At 38.4% G+C, this 15,415-nt stretch overlaps 1 protein-coding gene across 1 annotated transcript; it reads right to left on the reverse strand.

The window, feature by feature from the left end:
- Positions 1-14,477: 14,477 nt before the first annotated feature.
- LOC141630969 (uncharacterized) lies at positions 14,478-15,183 on the reverse strand. The gene is made up of 2 exons (XM_074443701.1): positions 14,695-15,183; positions 14,478-14,534 (listed from the first exon to the last, which is right to left on the reverse strand). Exons 1-2 carry the CDS (start codon positions 15,181-15,183, stop codon positions 14,478-14,480), a joined length of 546 nt encoding a protein of 181 aa, XP_074299802.1.
- Between the last annotated feature and the right edge of the window lie 232 nt (positions 15,184-15,415).

Consider the following 15,415-nt stretch of genomic DNA (forward strand, 5'->3'; position numbering starts at 1 on the left):
TAACTATCTTTCTTCTTTGCGCATCTCAAAATAGCTACATTCCCGCTCCAAATTCACTCTTCCTCCAAATTCATGCTAAACGGACGGTAAAAGGCTTGATATCACTACTTTTCTGGTTCATTCCTGCAAATAAGACAAAATAAACCAAAGTAGCATATTCGGGGCATTTCGTAGCGTAAACTACGATAAAAGCATGGAAATACGTGCATAAAAAGGCCTAAAAAGACTATATAAAATGCACGTATCATGTGTCATGTAAATCTTGAAGGTTAGGCTTTGTTTCCCCCTTTCCCGCCTTTAAATTTGTTTCCTAGGCATTGGTCGTCACATGTAGGTTGCTTGAGCCATCACTAGGGGGTTGACACCCCGCTAAGACTATGAGACGATATCTCCCGACCAAAACCTTTAATTTTTGGAACAAAACCCTTCGCTTAGATGAGGAAAGCGGTTGACTTTTTGATTGATGCATCCTATGCTTGATTACGTGCTTAAATGTTGGAAGTGTCTAGTTTTTCCGCAACCCCCCATTTGCCTTGCAAAGAAGTGCATACCTCATTGCATTTCATTGTGAGTTGAAGGGATGAAGAAGGCCCGTTAATTACCTATCATCGGATATTATTAGCATATTTAGGTTATAGTTTAATAAGGGTCTCATTTTTGCTCACTTACTTACTCGGAGGCGAGTAATGTTCAAGTGTGGGGAAGTTTGATATATCATCATTTTATACCATTTCCCCTCTTTATTCTCATGCATTTTGACTCCGTTTGACACGGTTTTGCATGTCCTTCCTTTCATTTTGCATCCCGATTCCCTAGCCTATGTACTCGTGTTTGTCTCGCAGGATTTGGGATGAAAATAGAGGAATTGGAGCAAGGGAGACGGTTTAGAAGTTAGCATGGAGAAGAGAAGAAGAAATGCCGAGAAGTGGTTCCCAGCTAGTAGGCCGGCAGTCGGTCAGCCGACTGGGACCCCTCCATACTTGGCCATGGAGAAGAAATGAAGGAAAGTTACAGAGAACTCCCAGTCGGGAAGCCTACCGGCAGCCGGGCCATCAGCTGGGAATGCATGAAGAAGAATTTAAAGGAAGAAATGAAGAAGAAGTTACAGCGTGCTCCCAGCCGGCACCCCACCGGCAGCCGGTCCACCGGCCGTGCACACCTGATGACTTGGTTTTAATTCACAAACTTACAGAGAACTCCCAGCCGGGTAGGGCACTGGCGGCCGGTCCACCAGCTGGGACACACCTTCCGCTATTTTGACTTCACTTGTAATTTTCAACCTAATTTCCGTGTAAACTATAAATACCCCTTCCCTTAATCATTTGTACACACAACCCTAGATCTGAAAATTTTCCCTAATTTATGCAAACACTCTTAAGTAAGCTTTAATATTTCCTTAATCAAACTTTAATTACTTAATAAATTAGCTTAGAATTAGTTATTCTCAATTGTTTACATTTTGTATTGGGTTGTAATTTGAAGATTGGTGAAGATTCTTCTTCTATTTAATCCAAGATTGCAACTTTGTCTCTTAATTGGTATAATTCTTCTTCTAGTTTATTTATCTTTCAATTGTTTACATATTCAAGTTTGCTTAATTAGTTTATCTTACAACATGCTTTCCTTTACTTATTATATGTCAAAGCTTCCATCTTTTATGTTGTTTGTTGTCAACATGTGTGAATAGTGCCTTACTAGGATGAAGGGGGGTCTTATATAGAATTATAGGAGTGGATTATGACATAGGGAGTTTGAAATCCTTGAGTTTATGCTTGTTGATTTTATCATGCACATAAGGTATTTGTGAGAATGCTTGAATGAGAATTTAGGCCTTTGAACTATCTTTTCTACTTGTTGGGTGAGAACTTGACTAGTATATAGGAACATGATAAAATTATGGTTGAGTTAATTAAGTGAGGACTTAATCGATCTTACCCTTAGGGGTTAGTCTCACATCGAGAGATTGGGTCTTTCCCTTGCTTATGCTCTTGGGTTTTGTCGTTCTATGTGTATTTCCCTCCTTGTCTATATGAGTGAACCCGATATCCTAGTTCCCCTAATCATTGTCTTCCACCATCTTAAGCATTTATTCGATTTTCTATTGTTTTAGCTTTAATTCCTTAGTTTGTATTAAATGAACTCAATTTCGTATTTTGGGCTAAACTAGTTGTTTAACAAGCAATCCTAGAACCATAACAACCGTCTCTTGGGTTCGACCCTCACATCTACGATGAACTTTCGTTATACTTGCGAGGTTACAAATACAAGATTTGTTTCACAACACTGGTTATGTGTTGAAGGAATGCCGAGGAAACAAAAGAATTGGAGAGCTTGGTTATAGAGGTTAACAGCTAAAGAAAAATTTCCATCTTTGAAAAGTGAATTACCCCTATCTTTCATCAAATGAATGTTGTAAATTGATGGCTCCCTCATGTTCATAATCCAATTAATAAGAACATTATCATCCATACCAACATCTGAAATAGCAAGATGCTAACAGAGGATAAAACTAGAGACAAAAGGAACAAGATCAAATTAGAACTCCTAAAGACGAAGAACGAGAAAATTTACAGGAGCACACTAAAATCCACAACGAGCCAATAAAACTCTAATCACAACAGAACTAAATCAACAAAAAAGCTCAGGACAAGGAGGATGATTGAGAAAGGTAAAAGTACAAAACCTAGAAGCATACACCACTGATAGTTGAAATAAGATAGTCGAACTTCACATCACCTTGGTGTTGCAGTTGTAGAAAGACGGTTGTGATGCTTGGAAAACACGCCCCTCGCCGGCAACCAGGAGGAGTTTGGCGGTGGCAGCCGGCGAGAGAGGGGGATATGGATAGGCGGTGGTAATTTATAGGGTTTTTGATTTAGAGAGTTTTTGGGGATTTTCCACCGCTTGAGTCTCTGTTAGCGGCCTGTTTATATTCCTTGTTAAAGCCTGTTACATGGGAATTATGTACTCAACCAATGCAATTATGACCACAATACTTCTATAACAATTGTTCAGAGGAAAATTATGTGTCACATATCATTGCTCGTACTTTTGATGCACATAATCATAAATCGTATAATTAAACATGCTCCAGTTTGTCTATGTTGCCGAATAATTTGTCACAATTTTTAAATAATTGCACTATTACTAATTCATACCTCAGTCTTTGTATTCACTAGAATATCTTGTAGACTCGTTAGGTTATTTCCAAAAGAATGAGAGAAAAAATTGTTTAGATGAATATCTTATTTTCAATAACATTAATTAAATAAACATCAATGTCCCAAATCAATATCACTATAATATCTATCTATCTATATTATTAAAGGAAGCCTTTTGAGCGATTATAGAGAATCCAACTTTTCAAAACTAACTAGAACATATTTTTTATGCATATAATTTTAGAGATAATCAAGTTGTTAAATTAATTACATATTAGAGAAGATAATATTTTAGGGACGTGCCATATCTCGCACATCATTTTACTCAATCCCGCTGTGCACTTAATTCCACCTTATTCCAAGACTACCCCTCTCATTTCCCCCCCTCATCAAAGGAGAAACAAGAGAGAGAAACAAGAGAAATTAAAAAACCCCAAATATTATTTACCGGCACCCTCCTCCCTCACCTCCCATCCCTGCACCGCCGACCACCCCACCACACCCAAATCCACGCGACGACCATCCCTTCACACCCCTGTCCTCGCGCCAATAGCACTCTCCCCGCAACCGACCATCCCGATTCGACAGCGCAACCGACGATTCCGGAGTCGACAGCCCCCTCCTCGCCTTTCTGTATTAAAATCACATTTTTGAGTGATTTTGATTATGTGGGTACTTTAGTGTTCTTGTGTGTGAAGTGGGTTTCAGTGTAATTGGTGCATTATTTGGTTGGTTTTGGAGGAAATTTGAGAAATGCATCCGAGGAACAGGTCTTTACAAGGCTGAATCTCGCTGCATCGATTTTTGGTAAGCTAGATATCCGACCCAGGCTGTAGTCCTTAGAACGCTGCAACAAATCGTTCTTTGGTGAAGCCAAGCGACGGGGATGAACGCTGCAACAAGTCTTTATTTGTCTACTGTTTGTCTTTATTTTGTGCAGTTTTGTGAGAATGAAATGATGCAGACAAGAGTTTACTTTTATCAGAATGAAATGTTTGTTTTACTAAACATTGATTTTGGTTAATATAATTGATGAATGTAATCATATGGTTTTCACTTGTTGAAAACAAGAGTAACATCACTTCACACTGAAATAGCACAGATTTCTATTCATTCTGTACTGAAAAATCCCGTACAATCTAAAACTACATCACTGTAGCCTAAATGCACATTCATTCTTATAAAAAAAAAACAACAATAACATCATTGTACCCTATACCACACGGCTTAATAAAATTATGGATAAAACGACGAAATTCCATTTGATATGTGCGAATTACGATCCATAATATGCGAACAATGAAGGGACTGATCAGGTTAACAGAGGGAAGTCTTTCTTATTCTTTAGTAGTCTTTGTAATTTAGTTTTCTTTTTCCAAAGGGCAAATATGGAAAATTAGGGTAAAATGTGTAGGATTTAGCAAACAAGTGTGCGGAATTTAGTATATACGATATTTTATCACATTATAGCCATAACCCAACCATAACAAAAGTGTAATGCTAATAAAATTCTACTCTATATTATACGTGTCTATTTGTATATGACACAATGTCTATTTGTATATGTGTATATAAACACCTACATCCAAAACTATATATTCAATTAAATGCTCTTATTTCACAATTCAACTCTGTCCATAATGTGATTCCTTTATTTTTCTTTTTTTTTTCAACACAATTACGCTTGCATCAGATGGACTTCTTGCATTATTATGGTGTTTGCAAAGGCTCTATACAAATACATAAATAAAGGTACTAACCAACAACACTAAGATTATTGAGCCAAATATGCAAGCTAATGCTAATGACATATCTTTTTAATTAAAAAATTATAATTTTTTAATGAGTTAATGTTTTGTAACTTTGAATACTTTTATTTGTTTTTCTTTTCAGGATAAACAAATTGATCTAGCTAATACATATCAAAAGTGCTCTATACTCTTGCCGTCATGAATTATTGGTTCTTTAAAGCTTTTTTTTTTTATTATTAATTCTTCCTATAAAGCTCCACTGACCAAAAATATCAAACATAAGAATTTACAACTTTGTTAAATCTCAAACATAAGAATTTACAACTTTGTCAAAGCTCTATACTCTCGAGATTAAATCTCTATTGTTGTTTTCATCGTCAAAAAGCTATCTCGCATGTGACAAAGCTATGGTTTCACTACTACAAATATGACCTTAGGGGACGGGGTTTACGGGACGAATTATAGCGGAGCCGTCCTAATTTTTCACAAAAATTGTGCGCCAATTGGAATATAGTGATAGAAGACGGGTCCATTTATTAACCGTCTTTGTATATTTTAGAAAAACACAAAGAAGACGGTTAAATAATTAAACCGGTCTTGAAAAAGAAAAAATATGACGGGTGGCTATTAAACCGTCCTATTTGTTATTCATAATTTAGATAATTATGATTATGATAGTGTAGGGAAATATCCGTAAAATTCCCTTAAAATTAAGGATTATAACGCAAATTTAACATGTGAATAATTGTCATAAACGAAAAACAAGAGAAAACGATAAGAGAATGAAATCAACCTCGGGTCCTTTGTGAATTCGGCCTAAGAACAGAAATCAATATAGATTTCCTCCTAATCGTTACACCCAAGACCGTCTGAGACTATGCCCCTTGTGCTAGAAATTACTCTCTAATTGCCTTGCAATATTGAGAGAGTTTTTGTGAGTTTTTCTGATGTGAGATCTAGGTTTTCAGAGAGAGATGCTCCAAAAACCTAATTTTTTTGCAAATGAAAATGCTTAGGTCAAAAGGAGAGAAAGACTCTCCTTTTGTTCGGCCGTGAGTTTCCAAGAGGAGGGAGTGGGCTTTCCACTTTCTCCTAATTTAACTCGTGGTCCGACTTGAATCGCTAAAATGTATATGACGGGTTTTAATTATAAATCGTCATCCGTCATCGGATATTAAAATATCAACTAGTAACATGACTCAGTCGATATATTAATACTTGTCTGACAATGACAATATTGTATAATTAATTAATTCAATATACATTAATTAAATATAATCGTTTATATTCAATTACGAATTAACTGCTTAATTCACCTTAGCCATTATTATTTAATCCGTATTAAATAATTATCTCAACATCGCGTTTGACTAATTATTAGTCAATAACTCCGACTAACCGCTTAGTCATATTAGGCATCAACATGACTGTATTTTCATACCGTCACATCTCTTAAACGTATCCTATAGGTGTGACTTTTAGGGACCAGTTGATCACCGCCATCAGTATGACAATAACGTCAAACTTATCTAGCAAGCCAACCGTTATTGATAAACGTGGACCAACTGATAATAATACAAAAATATACCCTTTGATCCTTTTAGAGATTTATATGTCATTGCACTAACTGTGGAGGACACCAGCCCCAACAAACTCCCACTTGTCCGTACAAGTGTACGTGCAATAACGTTATCCGCACTAACTGGAGGACACCGGCTCCAACAAACTCCCACTTGTCCGTACAAGTGTATGTGCGATAACCGATTCTCATATCCATTTAAAATTTCTCCCACTCAATGTAAAACAATTTGCAGATCCGTATCCGCAAAGGTCGTATTTTACAATCGATCGGTATCAAGAGTGGTTTCCCGACTACGAGTAACTTAAGCGATAAAACGAATTCGTATTCGAGCATGGCCATGCATTTCGATTCTGACTCCTCGAGTGGCCCCGAGAAATATCGAGTACGATAAAGGCTGAATATTTCCTTCAACTCGAACCTGCCGAGCTAAGCACGGCATGAAATGACCGAAACAATCTACTTGGCCCCCGTTATTACGGATGACCGTGAGAAAGAAACCAAAGTCACCCAAAATCTGCCTTAATCTCAAGAGACAGTCGATAGTCAAAAGAATCGACTCTTAGGATCACCATGGAGGTCCTATCCATGACCTGGCACCGAATGTTATAAAACATTTAGGACTCCACGTCGTTGTCACAATTGTGTCCTACGAGATATCCGTATAACTCGCCTCTGTGATTGGTCAGTCAACCGTTTGACTTATGGCTCGTTGAACCCACCATCAACCAACGTCACAAAATAATTGCCAGAGTTATCAGCTCACGTGGGCAATTAAGGACCATAATATAATGTTTGTTCAGTTCACTTTGTGGTGTTCAAAAATTGTCGTACAACTCCACATGAAAAACAAAATATATAAATATCAAAACGATGATGTCGTATAGAGTACACAAGAAAATGAATCTAATCCATAAAAAAGTACTACAACTCAGGAACACGTTTAATTCCCATGGAATTAACATGCCCTTCATGCTTATCTTGTCGTAATGGTTTAGTGAGAGGATCTGCTATATTATCATCTGTAGCAATCTTTTCTATCACTACCTCCTTTTGCTCCACGTAATCTCGGATTAGATGAGCTTTCCGTTGTACATGTCTAGACTTGTTGCTAGACTTAGGCTCCTTAGCGTGGAATATGGCACCTCTATTGTTGCAATATATGGTGATCGGGTCATTCGAACTAAGCACTACAGATAGTCCTTGTAAGAACTGACGCATCCATATCGCTTCCTTTGCAGCTTCAGACGCGGCATAGTACTCGGACTCGATCGTAGAATATCTTTGTAACACTTTGTTTGAAACTCTTCCAGTGATCTGCAGCGCCATTAAGAGTAAAAACGAATCCGGATCGAGATTTCGAGTCATCTCGATCCGTTTGGAAGCTAGCATCTGCAGAACCGGTTGCGCATAGCTTTTGTTCGCCTCCATAAGTCAATGCCCAATCTTTAGTCCTCCGTAGGTACTTAAGAATGTTCTTGATAGCCATCCAATGTGATTCACACGAATGTTGGAATCGACTTGTCATACTCAATGCATATGCCACGTCCGGACGTGTGCATATCATGGCATACATGATTGATCCTATAGCCGAGGCATAAGGAATCCGTGTCATGCGCTCTTTCTCTTCCGGTTTCTCGGTGCTCGAGACTTGCTCCAATGCACCCCCGGAGCCATAGGAAGAAACCCCTTTTGGAGTTAGTCATGCTAAATCTCTCTAGGATCTTGTCTATATAAGACTCCTGACTGAGAGATAACATCCGACGTGATCTATCTCGATAGATACGGATGCCCAAAATTCTTTATGCCTCACCCAGATCTTTCATCTGGAAATGGTTCTTCAACCATACTTTTACCGAAGTTAAGAGAGGTATGTCATTCTCAATCAGGAGTATGTCATCAACATACAATATTAGGAAGACAATCTTACTCCCACTCGACTTGATATATAGACATGGTTCCTCGACCGATCGAGTAAATCCATTTTCTTTTATCACTTGATCGAAACGATGATTCCAACTCCGAGAAGCTTGCTTAAGTCCATAAATGGAACGCTTAAGCTTGCACACTTTCTTAGGATGTTCAGGATCGATGAAACCTTCGGGTTGTACCATGTTCAACTCTTCCTCCAAATAACCGTTTAAGAAGGCGGTTTTCACATCCATCTGCCAAATTTCATAGTCATGAAAAGCGGCAATCGCTAAGATAATCCGAATGGAACGCAGCATGACTACGGGTGCAAAAATTTCATCGTAGTGCAAACCTGGCACTTGGGTGAAACCTTTAGCAACTAGTCGTGCTTTATAGATATCTTGTTGACCTTCCACAGAATGCTTTATCTTGTAAAGCCATTTGCATTGAAGGGGACGAACCTTAGCAGGCAAGTCAACAAGATCCCATACGTTGTTCTCATACATGGAGTCCATCTCGGATTGCATGGCCTCAAGCCATAGCTTTGAGTCGGAACTAGTCATGGCACCTTTATAGGTTGCGGGTTCACTACTCGTTAAGAGCAGAATGTCATCTATGTCATGTTTCTCGACCATACCAATGTATCTGTCCGGAGGAATAGAGACTCTTCCCGACCTCCTAGGTTCCTCAGGAATATTAACCGCAGCCGAGATTGAAGGAACTGGTTCCTCCAATGGTTGCTCGACATTTGGTTCTAGAATCTCCGACAGCTCGAAGGTTCTATTACTCTTCGCATTCTCGAGAAACTCCTTCTCTAATAATGTCACACTAGCCGCAACAAATACACGTTGCTCGGTTGGCGAATAGAAGTAATGACCAAATGTTCCTTTAGGATAACCTATAAAGTATGTCTTGACCGATCGCAGGCCGAGCTTATCCTCGTGTCTCCACTTGACATAAGTCTCGCAGCCCCAAACCCGTATAAAGGACAAGTTAGGGACCGTTCCCTTCCATAGTTCATATGGAGTCTTGTCAACAGCTTTAGACGGACTTCGGTTAAGTATTAGAGCAAATTTGACAGGAAGAGCATAACCCCACAATGAATCAGGCAACACGGTGTGACTCATCATGGATCGAACCATATCAAGTAGTGTTCGATTTCTCCGTTCGGACACACCATTCAACTGAGGTGTTCCAGGTGGAGTCAACTGTAAGGCAATCCTACAGTCTTTGAGGTGTTGATCAAACTCGTGTGAAAGATACTCGCCACCACGGTCTGATCGTAGTGTTTTAATCTTTCTACCCAGTTGGTTCTCAGTACCCCGAGATTCTCGGTATTCTTTGAATTTCTCAAAGGACTCACTTTTGTGCTTCATTAAGTAGACATAGCCATATCTACTTAAATCGTCCGTGAAAGTGATGAAATACCTATAGCCTTCTCGTGCGGTGATTGACATAGGTCCACACACATCCGTATGTATGAGTCCTAATAGGTCAGCAGCGCGCATTCCAACACCTTTGAAGGAAATTCGAGTCATCTTACCAATGAGACATGATTCACACGTGCCAAATGATTGAAAATCAAAGGCCGAGATAGCTCCATTCTTTATGAGCTGTTTAACGCGTTTCTCATTAATGTGTCCCATACGGCAGTGCCATAGATAAGTTTGATCTTTGTCACCAACCTTTAACTTTTTATTCATTACGTGCAATATTTCAGTGGTCTGATCTAAAACATAAATTCCATTCATGGAGACTGCCTTACCATAAATCATATCGTGTAATGAGAAAATGCAGCTATTATTCTCTATTACAAATGAAAAACTAAGTTTGTCAAGTGCAGAAACTGAAATAATGTTTTTGGATAGACTGGGTACATAATAGCAGTTATATAAAAATAACTCAAATACGCTAGGAAGCTGGATCACATATGTTCCCCTCGAGACGGCAGCCACTCGTGCTCCATTCCCGACACGCAGGTCCACCTCACCCTTTACGAGGGGTTCGATGTTTCGGAGGCCCTGCACATGATTGCACAGATGAGAACCACAACCAGTATCTAGTACCCAAGTTCCGTAACTTGCGTGGTTAATCTCAATCATATGAATAAAAGAAGAAGAAGAAGACATACCAACAGGGTTAACGCGACCTGCTTTTATGTCCTCATGGTATACAGGACATGTACGCCTCCAATGCCCAGTCTTGTGGCAATGATGGCATTCCATGTTACCGGTCTTGCTCTTTGTCGCGCCTGATGAGGTGCTCGACTCACCATGCCCACTCTTACCTGATCCCGACTTCTTAAACTCCGGTTTACCTACTGCTAGGTCTGCCTGAGCTTTGCCCTTACCCTTGCCCTTGTTTGACACAACGAGAACATCCTGTTTCAGGCTCCCACTAAACTTCATGTCCTTCTCGGTCTGTACGAGAAGGGAGTGTAGTGCATGAGGACTTTTCTTCAAATCATTCATATAGTAATTGGCTCTAAAGAGCGCAAAACCATCGTGGAGTGAATGAAGCATGCGGTCAATCACGATGTTCTCACTGATCTTACAATCAAGTGTCTCCAGTTTCTCAACATTCTCAATCATGCTGAGAATGTGTGGGCTAACCGGTTGGCCCTTCTGGAGTTTCGCCTCAAAGAAGTGACAGGTATGCTCATAGGTCACGATTCTCGATGCTTTCGAGAATTCCTTAGTGAGCGTGGTGAAAATCTTGTTCGCACCTTGGGCTATGAAGCGTTTCTGCAAATTGGATTCCATTGCAAAAATGAGTACGTTTTTAATCGCACCCGCTTCCATGACGAAATCGCTATACGTGGCGATCTCGTTAGCTCACCCGTGGGGCCTGGGTTTGGCGGGATGGGCTCGGTCGGATATCCGAGCTTCCGTCGCAATGGCAAGCATTCCGTAATGCCGCCTCCCAGTCCGCGAAGTTTGATCCATCATTCTTCAGTCGAGTAGACTGATTCATCTGATTCATGAAGATCCGAAGCCAGGACTCACGGTCCAATGTGGCACTTGGCATTGGGTCGTTCATAAGGCCAGCCATTTTGTTATACGCAGTTTAAATGATCGTGATCTACACTGAAAAAGAAAGGAGAAACAAAACGAAGTAAGCAACTCATCGAGGTGATTTAAGTCTAATTAAAATTCATTTTAACGTGTAGACTCATTGCACTTGTATAATTGATCTACCTCAAGAATTATACAAATGATCCCAAGACTCAATTTCCGTAAATTGATAAGCCAACTGTTTAGCTAGTTCTATCGTTAGAACTCTTGGTCGATAGATTTCCGTAAATCCTATCTATAGTCCACCATAATCACAGGATCGTACGAGTGACCATAGTGTTGAGATAAAATAGGTCAATCAGTTCCAACTTACCCGACGTAGAAGGGGTCATATTATGCCTACCGACGAAGAAGGGATTCATTGGAGTTTGACCTATAAAGACTATTCTCAATTTTTGTTTATACGAGGAAGATCCCATCAACTTAGTTTTAATTCATTTTAAGTGAACGAAAAACTAGCATTACGTGAATGAATTAATTTAGGTGATGGCTTATAAAAACGTGTGATATCTGTATATCAAAGAAAACTAACGCGTAACCTCTATATGAGTCAGTTTTCATGCAAATATTAGGTGGTTTGGTTTTAGGCGGAATATGATGCAAATTATCGTTACGATAAAAAAAAATATAAAAGAATGCAAAACGTAAATAAAAGTCCTAGTGTGGCCTATCCTAGCAAGATAAACATAATACAACTTTGGAATCCACCGTTGGACCCGAGAAGCTTGTCTTGATGTTCCATCTTGGTCCATGCAGCGGGAGTGAGCATCCGATTCTCCATCTTTGGTCTTCTCAAAAATTTCAATTTAAAAATTACAAAATATAAACCTATTTACATTCTAAATAAAAACTGTAATTACAAGGAAAAAACCAAAACGGAGATTCGAGATCTCAAAATACAACCAAGACCGTGTCCCATCATTACGGTAACACGTTCTACTAAGGCCACACTAAGTTACAACCGTTTGTAAAATTAAATACGTAATAAAAAAATATATATACATGGCATTCAAAAGTAACGATAAATAAAAATGCATCAACTAAAACAGAATTATTCGTGACATAATTCCGTAATTATGTTAAATTTATCCAAACCACCTTTTAACGATTAAAATTATGTGACAAAACCGCTTCTATCAACTTAATTTTAATTCATGATAATCCGTTACTTTAAATTGCTTTAAAATAACTAAATGGTACGTGAGTGAACTGTTTGACTATCAAGCGAGTGCACAAAATCCGTATTATGTACATGTTATGGCCGAAAAAAAATAAAACACAATTTTTGTTTTCTTTCACGGCCTGACCGAGAGCTAACCAATTTTTTTTTTTTCTCAGCTCATGCCGTGAGCTTTAACAAACCAAACAAAATCGATTTGACAAAAACCAATTGCAATTTAAACATAATCCGTATTAAAATAAATCTACAATTGACAAGACCTTAACATATTGCTATAATTATCGTTTAAAATAACAATATGCAAAGAACAAATCGAAAAACAAAACAGATCAGCCGTGTATATACATGTCACGGTTTTCAATGAAGAAAAAAAAACAGAAAACAGCCGAGAAAATTTTTTTCGGCCGCACGGTTTTCTATGCAAAAAAAAAATTATCGATTCAAATCGTTTAATGAAAATCACAATGAAAAATTTACGTGGCCTCGCTTTGATACCACTTGTAGGGAAATATCCGTAAAATTCCCTTAAAATTAAGGATTATAACGCAAATTTAACATGTGAATAATTGTCATAAACGAAAAACAAGAGAAAACGATAAGAGAATGAAATCAACCTCGGGTCCTTTGTGAATTCGGCCTAAGAACAGAAATCAATATAGATTTCCTCCTAATCGTTGCACCCAAGACCGTCTGAGACTATGCCCCTTGTGCTAGAAATTACTCTCTAATTGCCTTGCAATATTGAGAGAGTTTTTGTGAGTTTTTCTGATGTGAGATCTAGGTTTTCAGAGAGAGATGCTCCAAAAACCTAATTTTTTTGCAAATGAAAATGCTTAGGTCAAAAGGAGAGAAAGACTCTCCTTTTGTTCTTCTTTGGTTCGGCCGTGAGTTTCCAAGAGGAGGGAGTGGGCTTTCCACTTTCTCCTTATTTAACTCGTTGTCCGACTCGAATCGCTAAAATGTATATGACGGGTTTTAATTATAAATCGTCATCCGTCATCGGATATTAAAATATCAACTAGTAACATGACTCAGTCGATATATTAATACTTGTCCGACAATGACAATATTGTATAATTAATTAATTCAATATACATTAATTAGATATAATCGTTTATATTCAATTACGAACTAACTGCTTAATTCACCTTAGCCATTATTATTTAATCCGTATTAAATAATTATCTCAACATCGCGTTTGACTAATTATTAGTCAATAACTCCGACTAACCGCTTAGTCATATTAGGCATCAACATGACTCTATTTCCATACCGTCACATCTCTCAAACGTATCCTATAGGTGTGACTTTTAGGGACCAGTTGATCACCGCCATCAGTATGGCAATAACGTCAAACTTATCTAGCAAGCCAACCGTTATTGATAAACGTGGACCAACTGATAATAATACAAAAGTATACCCTTTGATCCTTTTAGAGATTTATATGTCATTGCACTAACTGTGGAGGACACCAGCCCCAACAGATAGCAGCAGGCGGCCATCAAACACAATACACACCAATTCGACAGTTCGACTACTCAACTTCTCAATCAAGCGATCACTCAAACCCTAGGTAATCGTCTACAACACACTCATCGGCCACCAATCCAAACACCAATTGCCACCAATCCAAACACAATTCGTACGTGCTCTTTCTGATTTACTCTTCTTATCTTTATTTCTCCTCAATTTAATGAAGTACCCATTGATTTTTTCCATTTGATTTGAGTTTACTGCTCATTGATTTTGTTGGGTTTGCTTCTGCTGTCGTAATCTTGCTTTATTTTTGTATTAGTCATTGATTTTGTTTGGGTTTAGTACTCATTGAATTGTGAGAACAGTGTTGGTTTGTAGAGATGCTTTCAATATGGCTAATCCCTGCAAAAACAACCAAACAGCCAAACATCATGTGTCTATTATTACATCTGAATCACTGTACATACAAGTTATAGTACCATGATTCCGCTTCAGTTTAACCAAAACCAAATTAATAAATTTATACCTTAAAACTATTTAGGAAAACAAGTTAAGTAGGTACCTCCTGGAGACCAATTTCAACATGTTTGTCCTCCAACTCAGAAAAATCTCTAACATGGGACTTGATAAGAGCCATTGAGAATGGGCTGACCTCCAAATTATCGGTCACCATATAAACTGAACCTCCCCTCACATATTTAGGTTTGTAAGTTGAACGGAGACATATGGAGGGGGGCTCATAAATCGATAACAAAGGGACACAAACAATTGCTGAGTCAGTTAGTCCTCTAAGAGCATTGACTTTGTACTTCTCTGACTCAAAGCATTGAGTATCCAGAGACTCAATACTTTTGTAAAGGGCACCTAAGCTACCCACCATGCCCTTTTCATTTAGAAGTAGAACTTTTGAGACACATGAAAGGGGCAATGACATTAAACTGAATATAAAATCCACAAACTCCTTTTCTGCTTCTGCAAACACTACTTTCTTTGCCTTTTTATCTACTATAAGCTTCAAACTTAGTTTCACTTCGTTACTACTTCCTGCCATTTTGATTTGAAATAGTAACAAATATTCACTTTGTATATTAGTGTATAAGTTAAAGATGTGCATGTGTTTACAAAATACAAAGGGGTATATAAAGAGAATGATAAAAAGTACTGTCATATGGAAAACAGAAGTAGGTGAATTCATTGTCTGATTGTTGATTGGTGGCGTATGCAGCTGTTTTGAGCTCCTCCTATGCATGCCCGTCTTTAAATTCTGGCTGCATTGTTTCGAG

The sequence above is a fragment of the Silene latifolia genome, chromosome Y (genome assembly GCF_048544455.1).
Source record: "Silene latifolia isolate original U9 population chromosome Y, ASM4854445v1, whole genome shotgun sequence".
NCBI lineage: Eukaryota > Viridiplantae > Streptophyta > Magnoliopsida > Caryophyllales > Caryophyllaceae > Silene > Silene latifolia.